Here is a 9,616-nt window from a genome sequence, read left to right on the forward strand (position 1 = left end):
AAAAAAAAAATACAGACTGAGTGACAGCAAAAAAAAAAAATACAGACTGAATGACAGCAAAAAAAAAAAATAGTGACAATCACAACAAAGACTGTGCCCGTCACTTTTGCTTCTCTGAAGTTCTGTCCATTAGCCTTCACTTCCATAACTTTACCCAAAGCATTGGCACAGCTGCTTTCACTATGCAGGCCTGGTCTTCAAGGCTACTGTGCTTCCCTGGCTCTCCTGGCCTAGGTGTGAACAAAGACTTCTCTTTTTCATTAAGCTGAGAAAATGTCAGGGTGTCTCAAAAGGAACTTTCAGGGTTCTTAGACTTTGCCTATTTCTTACTCTTTCCCATCTTGAACATCTATATTCTTGAGCAAAGCTTTGTTATTCACCTGTGGAACTAGGCCAGCATCTGGGCCTAGTCTCACTAGCAGATGTGTGACCTTAAGGGTTAGACACCATTATAGGAGAAGGCCAGATGTCTTATGTAAGTTCCCTCTATCTACTAGCTAAAGAATTCAAGGGTTTCCTTTTGGAAAGCCTTTGCATTGGTTTGGACCTTCCATTCTGCCTATTTTCCCCTTTCAACTGCTTTCAACATTCAGTTTTGTTGTACAGTAGAGATGACTAAAACATCCGGGCTCCTGCTGTTCTTAAGCCTTGGCTCGGAATGCTGGCTCTTCTCGGCCCTGCAGGTTCTCTTTGATACTCCATTCAAAATCCCCAATTAATTATCTTTCAGAATTCTATCATAACAGTTTTATAATATCAAAAACTTGAAACATGTAATACCAATAAGCACCTTCTACCATCAGCAATTTATTTTAATCCTGCAAGTATTTATTTATTAAGTCCCATACTAAGAGAAAAGCACATTGTTAAGTATCGTTCTGTTTCTACTAATTCACATTCCAACCTACGTATGTGCATCTATCCAGGTTGATGGTTCAGTGGATACAGCACCGTCTCCAGAGTTATGAAGGCCTAAGTTCAAAAATAACACAAACTCCCCAGAGTTGTAATGAAGATAAAATGAGTCTGTGCAAAGTGTTTCGTAAACCTTAAAGTGCTACGTGAATACTATTATCCTCATCAGCATCTTTGATCCAACATACTAAGGCACATTCAATGAAGCATGTTAACATTGTGTAGCAGGGGTTTTGGATTGGATTGGACCCTTCTGAGGATACATGGACTGTGGACTCTCGCTAAAGGACATACGTTCTCAGAAGGGGCCAAGCTCCATGGGAAGTTCTCCGATCATGCTTCGATTTCATGGATGCCCGTGGAGCACCTGGGCCATCCACATATCCCTCATCCTCACTATGTGATCAATTTATCTTTTTTTTTTTTACAGTCATGTATTTCTCTGGTGACATTACATCAGTTCTCCTCTACAATCCATCACATGCAGTGTTTTATGGTCTACTCATGTCCCACATGTGCTCCTCCATTTTTTATTGACTTTTGAGGTGACTCAACTTCACTTCTTCAGAGATTATATTATTCCACAACAACTTAAAGAATATTAGTATTAAAAACATGGGTCTCTGTTTCAGGAAAAAACTTGAGGTCATTATAAAAAGTGGGCTATCTCCCCAAGGTCATTGGGGCTATTTACCCTCCTGTACAATTCAGAATCTGCTTCAATCTCTACTTCCATTCTCTCGCCAAGATGGATGTGCCCTGTAGGTTATCCATTTAGCTTTATGCTGGAGTCTAGAGAGTAGGCATTCTTTATTCTTCACTTGTTTTTTTTTCTACATGGATAGTTTAGGCAAACTCTTTCATACTGTTTGCAAAAAGAAACCTTCAATCATTCAACCAATCAGCAAACACTTAAATTCTTAGTGTATGTCAGGCACTGTGCTGAATGTTAGAGTTACAAAGAAAAAGCAGAAACAGCAGAAACATACTCAAGGAACCTGGGGAGAGCAGAAGAGAACATGTACACATATAGTACATGTAAGCATATACAAGATGCAAAATAAAGTCAATTGTAAAATAGGAACTGAATAAGCAAAAGTCAAATAAGACCCGATGCTACAATGCCTTCCCTATACCCATCAGGGAACAAGTGGGTTTAGTGTCATCCAAATATATTTTTCTTATTTCAGTCTTTCAGTGTTCCCTTTCGAGGTTCAATTTTCTTAAAGAAATGCTTTAGGTTTGGCAAAGTGCTTTACATTTACTGTATCTCATTTGATCCTTATAACAACTCTGTGAGGTATATACTGTTATTAGTCCCGTTTTACAGCTAAGGAAACCAAGGCTAAGAGAGGCTAAGTGACTTGACAGGATTAGCCAGCTGGTAAGTCATTGTGGCAGGATTTGAACTCAAAATTCTCCTGGTTCCATGTCTTCACCAAGCAGCAGCCTCATTTTTTGTATGACTCACATAGCCCCTGGTCTAGAAGTACCATTCACTTTGCATTGTATTACAGAGCTTGCTGAGTTAGGAATAAATCTAAAATGGTTTTCTTTTCTCCTCTCTTTGGGATGTTGCATATTAAAAACATTATAAAAATGTCTCTGCCCCAAGGGGTTGTATTTTTCCTTCAATTCCAATGTTTTGGGGATTCTAAGATTACATATCCCTTACACTTTCAAAGGGTCATTATGAGTAACATAAAGCCCATTTTCCTCTATCTAAACCAAAACCAATGTCCTAATCAGCTGACAGGCAGGGCTTTAATACCTTTCTGCAATATAAATCCCAAATTTGCCAATAGTTCCTCCAGGCAAAGTTCTAATTATCTACCTCCCACATTGGACTGAGCTCCCTTACAAACAGAAGACCTAATGGAGTGAAGGAACATCACTCTATTGAGCAGCTTCTCCCTCTCCTTTCACTTTTAAAAGCTTTTCTTGCTCTATTTCCTACCTTCTTGGTTGCTTCATTACTTCTAATAAATTACACCATGTTGTTTTAATCATAGAGTATCAGCAATCCCACCATTAGAGCTTGATTTCAATACATTTTTCATTTTTAGAGTTGTAAAAGCTCAATCCCCAAGCCAGAACTTAATCACCATGACCCTGCAGTATGTGCTGGTTCACTGGATTCATGAAATACACATTAACAAAGGCTTCAAAAAGTCTTTCTTTTTCCTATGGTCACTCACTTCATCTCTCCCTGAGAAATCCAGAGTCACAGTACAGGCCAAGACACCAAAAGGGAATGAAGTCTGCTTGCTCTCCATTAACTGGCCATTTTTCACATTGTAGGAACTGACATGCGAAAACGAAGTGTGCCATCAAGTATTTACAAAGAAGTAACAGTTGACCAGGAAACCTGTTGAGTTACCACTTCGGAACTGCTTCATTTGTTTTGTGAAAAAGCTTCAGATCCTCCTCCTACACTCGACAGTGCCTCAGAAATGTGTCTGTGTGGAGTTTTAAGCAGAGGCAAAAGTGTGAGAGTGACAAACAAGTATTTCCTCTTTGTAAGCTGGCACTAAATTAAAAATAATGTGTGTTTTTTTTTAAAACTCAATGAGTTGTCTTGAAAGTTCTGTATGTCACTTCATGTCTAGAATTAAATGTCTAGATCAGAGGTTCTTAACGTGTGTGTGTTTCATGGACTCTTTTGGCCAGCTGGTGAACATAATCAACTTTTTCTTTTTTGCTTTTTTTTTTGGAGGGAAGTTGGGGTTAAGTGATTTGCCCAAGATCACACAGCTAATTTTTGTGTTAAGTGTCTGAGGCCGAATTTGAACTCAGGTTCTCCTGACTCCAGGGCTGGTGATCTATTCACTGCGCCACCTAGCTGACCCTGGACTTCTTCTTAAATAAAGTTTTTAAAATACATAAAATAAAACACAAAACTACATATCATAAATTATTTTTTTTTAATTCCACCAATTGTATAGAAATAAAATATACTTTCCCCTCAGCCAAGCTCATGGACCCCATGAAATTTCATGAACCTCAGGTGAAGAGCCCCTGGTTTTCATTTTTCTAGAGTAAGGTAGAGTCTTTGGTAAAGTAAACAGGTCCCCAGATGATACAATCTGAAGGATCCTGAATAGATCCTCTCCAACTGTCTTACAGAACTGAAGAGATTTTCGAGTCTGATTTCCTCATTTTACACATGAAACTGAATCCCAAAGAGTCCCCAGATCATACTGCTACTCACTGGAAATGGGAAGTTAGAACTCAAGTCCCTAAAATGAAGGGGGCAGGATTGGATGACCACTAAGATCTCTCCCAGTTCTAGATTCTTTGATCTCTGCCCCCACACTCTTAATTCAATGTTCTTTTGATTACATGAACCTTGCAACTTTATACTATAATCATATCTTACTGATTCTTAATATTCTACCATTAGAGTTTCATTCCTTTGAGGTGAGCATTATTTCCAGGCAATTGTATTTTTGTGTGACTCCACCTAAAAGGGGAAATTCATTAAAACTCTAGATCCTTAGAGCTTATTAATAATTACTACATTTCTTTCTTCTCTGCAGGGAAGTGGTGAAAGGGAAGGGAGTGTGAAAGCTTTAGCCATTAATTGGAAGAAAGAAAAAGAACAAAGAAAGCTTAACTTACTTAATTTTTGCCATGAGACTATGGGCAAATCCCTTAAACGGCCTGGACCTCAATTTTTCTTATCTATAAAATGAGTGTTGGACTCAAGTAAGCTGAAAATCTATAATCCTAGGATGCTAGATAGTCTCTGATGTCCCTTTCAGTTCTGTATCTATGATAATATGATAGTCAGTTCTGCTCTGGAAGCCAACACTAAGTACTTCATAAAATTCCTTTGGTCACCAACAGAAGGGAGGAGTAGGAGGAATTGGCCTGGTCTCTAGGGGAAGAAATAATGCCTGGGGTGACTGCATAAGTAGACAGAATGAGAGGAAGGGGTGGATCCTGCTGGGAGGATAATTTTCAGTATTCCTGTAGGCTGATGTGAGCCCCCTGGGAGATTAGCTACATAGACCACTTTGGAATGGCCTGAGGGATAGCCTTGGGAACATTTCCACCACATCTGAAACTCCTCAGCCCAGGCGCTAGCCACAGAGCTGCCAACAGGAGGCCAAAATGCTCCCCATGTAAAGCATCTTCAAGCTATTCTGGAGCCCCTTCACACCCAGGGGAATAATTGAGCCCTTGCCCAAGCTGCTTGTATTTTCTAATTAATTTAGTTCTAGGCCACTAAGTCTACAGTTCCAGGGGTCCGGATGAGTGGACACTAAGTAATAATGCCTTAATATTTGCTAGGCTGCCTGCTGTCTTTAAAGCAGTCAGTTAATTAATCCTAGCAGTTTTCTATTTCAGCTGCTGGGTAAGGAAAACCGGCCAGAGAAACCTCCAAGGGCTGGAGTATGGGGTTGGCAAAGGCCCCTGGGCACAGAGCTATTGACAAGGCTAGCTCCCTGTGCCACAACTAGCATGGTGAAGTAAAATGATCTCTGAAATCAGAAAACCTATGTTTAAATCCCATCTCTGCCACTTGCTGAGTGTATAGTTTCCCAGGTCCCAACTGCCTCCCTAACTTCCAATCTATAAAATGGAGAGGGGAGGACTTGGAATAAACAACATCTAAATTCTATTCTAGCTCTAAAGCCTGTAACTCCCTAATTTCAGACTAATAGTACATTAAAGCAGTCTTGCAATGCCGATGAGGGTCAGCCTTGGAGTCAGGATGACCTGGATTCACATTTAGGCTCTGATATCCTGTCTATGTGACCCTGGACAAATCACTCAATTTATTAGTGTCCCCCCTCCCCGAACAACTCTTTAAGACTATAAGTTGCCAAATAGCTGCTGATCTGCCTTGGTAGATGTCTCCTCACCAGGGACTCCCAAAACCAATGAAATCATAATTCAGGTTGGTACAAAAACAATCGAAAAAAAGTACAATGGTTTGCTCATAGTAGGTGCTTAATAAATGTTTGTGGAGTTGAATTAAGCTATATGTTGGTTCATCAGATTAGATGCCCCCCTGGGGACTGAAGAAGGAATAAGGGAATGACTCAAGAAGATGTGAAGACCAGTCAGATTGGCTAAGATGAGGATGTGGAAAAATTGGAACACTAATGCATTGTTTGTGGAGTTGTGAATTGATTCAACCATTCTGGAGAGCAATATGAAACTATTCCCAAAGGGCTATAAATAATTTCATACCCTTGACCCAATACTACCACTTCTAGGGCTGTATCCCAAAGAGATCATAGAAGTGGAAGGAAGACCCATGTGTACAAAAATATTCATAGCAGCTCTTTTTGTGGTGGCAAAGAATTGGAAATTATGGGGATGGCTATCAATTGGGGAATAGCTAAACAAGTTATGGTATATGCATATAATGGAATACTGTTGTGCTATAAGAAATGAGGAGCAGATGGACTTCATATTTACCTGTAGAAGCATATGCGAACTGATGCTGAGTGAGAAGAACAGAACCAGGAGAAATCTGTACACAATTATAGACACAAAGTACATGTGATGACCAACTTTGATAGACTGGACTCTTCTCAGCAATGCAGGGTTACAAGACAACCCCAAAATACTCATGATGGAGAGAGATGTCTACATTCAGAGAAAGAACTAGAAAGAACAGAGTCTGAATGCAGATTGAAGCAAACTACCTGCTCTCTTTCTTGTTTGGTTTTGTTTCCTCTTTCCCATTGTTCATTCCATCAGTTACAATCCTTCTTTATAACCTGACTAATGTCTAATGTGGAAAAAAAAAAAAAAGATGTGTAGAGATAAACTTCACTCATTTCACGATTTGGGTGAGGGTGAATCCTGGCTTCTGCCCCTTCCTGATTACTTGGAAGAAAGGAGAGAGTTTGATTGCCTCTCTCCAGATTTGGGAAGCATCCCCAAGTGTCTTGGAGATAGTATTTTACTTACCAGAAAACCAGGGACTGAGAAAGTTAGTGCTTCACTTTTGGTGTAAAAATCAGGCAGTACAGTTTTTTCTAACTCTTCAGTTGAAAAGCAGTGGAATAGATTCAGCTCCTGCTGAAAACAGAATGATAGAGTAGAAAGAGCCCTTAATTTGGTTTAAGAAGATCTCGATTTGAATCCTAGCTCTGCTACTTAAGAATCACCTGACCTTGAATAAGCAATTGATCAAGCAACAAAAATTTCTTAAGCATGCTATGGGCCAGTTGCTGGGCTAGGTACTGGGAATAGAAATAGAAAGAATGAAACAAGCTATTTAACTATTCTAGGTCTCAGTTTCCTCATCTGTAAATGTCTAAGTTGGGTTTCCAGCTTCAAATCTATGATTCTATGAAAAGCTCTCAACAAAAGTCAGAAACAGGTAAAACTTGTCTTAAGTTTCCTCCCACCACTCCTTCCTATACTCCTTTCCCCATTCTGAAACCTCTCCCCACCCCCCAAAATAATTCTGCCCCAACAATGCCCAATGCTCTCATGCTTATCCCCTTGGGCTCAGAGCCCCACTCCACAGTGTTCCAATCAGGTCTTCCCTCCTTATTAGTGATCAGAATTTAATTTATATTAAAAACCAATACTAGCATGTAGCTGACTTCTTCCACTAGACTCTCATTTCCTTAGTGTCTTGTTGATGGAAATGGGATCTGAACCCCTAAAGGGAAAAGACCATGTCTTTGGGATCTGGTCCCCCAAAAAGGAAAAGCCCCAAGACTTTCTCATATGGCCCAGGTCTCTGGCACACACCTAGAACACCCACCCCTTCCTAGTTAATGATCCTTTTATTGTGGCACTCCTTGTCCCCACCTGGCCCCACACTAGACCTGCCACTCCTACATTCCATCTAAGGCCCCTTCCACATGACCCAGGTCCCTGGGGCACCTGGTCCTTCCAGATCCTTCTCTGTTACCTCCCAGTCAACCCAGACTACTTGGCCACTCCTAGATCCTTCCCACAGTCTTTTTGTATATAAGGTCCATCTTGCCCCCCATTAAATTGCTCAGATTCCTTAAGAGTCTAGTCAATAGCTCAGATTTAATTGGGCCTGCTTGTCAATACAAGTGTCACAATAGTGTGGATTCTTAAAATCTCAGCCACCCCGACTGGTATTTTAATAAGCCTTGTCTTTGGCTGAAAGAAGGCTTGGGTTGAATTCATTCGAGACAGAACCTATATCACTTGCCCTTGAATTTTGGGGTCCCAACACCCCTAGACTTCAACAGTGCGGTCCATTGATTTCTCCTTTAGAATCATAGGATTTAGAGCTAGAAAGAGATTTTCTGTTCCAACTCCTCTAATTTAGAAATGAGGAAGTTGAGGCCCTAGAGATGATGACAAATCCACTTCCACACAAGTAATGGACCCATATATTTGGTCTATGTGGTCAAGACTGAAGCATAAAGCCTTAATGGAAACAGGTGGGAAAGAATTAATTGGCTTAAGGAACCTTTCCAAAGGCTATACATTCATACTACATTGAGAGGTGAGGAGAGAGAGCATTCTAGGCATGGGGTCAGTTCAAAGGCATGGGGTCTGTCTGCTCTTGTGGTTAATGAGTTGATGAACTTTTAGAGGAATTGAAATACATTCCTACTGATTTTCTTGCTATCAAGGAAACTAGAACACATAAAGAAGTTGCAATTAAATAGAGGGTCAGTTTCTATCTTCTCCTCAGAGGGCTAAATAAAGGAGTTGGCAGAGATGAAACCACCGTCATGCAGACATCAACCACCCGAAATTCCATCATGTCATCGGATTCTTCATCTTAAGATTGTTCACAATGAGCATAAGCAACAGGACCACAAGGAATATAATTTCCTCAGTGTTAGCTCAAAAAAATGAAGTAGAGAAATTCAACAAGGAGCTTAACAAGATCTCCCAAAGGAAATAAAAAAATATATTTTTGGTGATTTCAGTATGAAGGTGGGAACAGGGGAGGATAGTGAAAAATATGTTGGAAAATATGATTTGCAATGAATATATCAAAGAACAGCAGTTTGTAGGTGAATCAGAAGGCTTATGCCTAGATACCATGAAAGTATTCTTTTAGAAATAGAGTTCAAAGGCCTTAGACATGACAGCATCAAACAAAAGAAACTAAAGTGATATTGACTATCTTAATAGCCAAGAAATGACTTGTCCCTGAATGGAAAGTCATTTCATAATCACTTATCTGTATAATCATATTGGTTTGTTAGAACAAATGGACTGATTAGAACAAAGTTCAAAACTGATATCATATTAAAGGCTAAAGATGAGGAAAATAAATTATTTCCAATTATATTAGCTCCAATTTGACCTATTTAAATAAGTTAACTCTTAAAAATGAAAAATGGGTAAAAGTAAAGATATTGATTATCAACGTTTCTTTGAGAGGTATAACCAATACACTGTAAGGAAGTCAAAAGAGCAATCAACCAGCAATACATAAAGACACATAACCACCAAAGACAACATTGCCTTAGAGAAGTCACATCAAACCCAAATAGAAATTTATCCCTGACCACCATATATTGCCTTAGAGAATCTTGAATTATGGGGGCGACTAGGTGGTGAAGTGAATAGAGCACTGGCCCTGGAGTCAGGAGGATCTGATTTTAAATCTGGCCTCAGACACTTAATACAAAAACTAGCCTTGTGACCTTGGGCAATTCACTTAACCCCAATTGCCCTCCAAAGAGAGAGAGAGAGAGAGAGAGAGAGAGAGAGAGAGAGAGAGAGA

The 9,616-nt window shown here is 39.8% G+C and overlaps 1 protein-coding gene across 3 annotated transcripts in view; it reads left to right on the top strand.

The window, feature by feature from the left end:
- The window catches only part of RBP2 (retinol binding protein 2), a 29,807-nt gene extending 26,259 nt beyond the window's left edge, over window positions 1-3,548 (top strand). For all 3 annotated transcript variants that reach the window (XM_069063873.1, XM_069063874.1, XM_069063875.1), the window contains one exon: window positions 3,217-3,548. In XM_069063873.1, the coding sequence (XP_068919974.1) occupies window positions 3,217-3,267 (51 nt within the window). In that variant the 3' untranslated portion in view covers window positions 3,268-3,548. The remainder of the gene's footprint in view (window positions 1-3,216) is intronic.
- Window positions 3,549-9,616: the final 6,068 nt, after the last annotated feature.

Source organism: Petaurus breviceps, unplaced genomic scaffold, assembly GCF_028583685.1.
Source record: "Petaurus breviceps papuanus isolate PSGF00001 unplaced genomic scaffold, PetGlider_PUasm1.0 90604, whole genome shotgun sequence".
Taxonomy (NCBI): domain Eukaryota; kingdom Metazoa; phylum Chordata; class Mammalia; order Diprotodontia; family Petauridae; genus Petaurus; species Petaurus breviceps.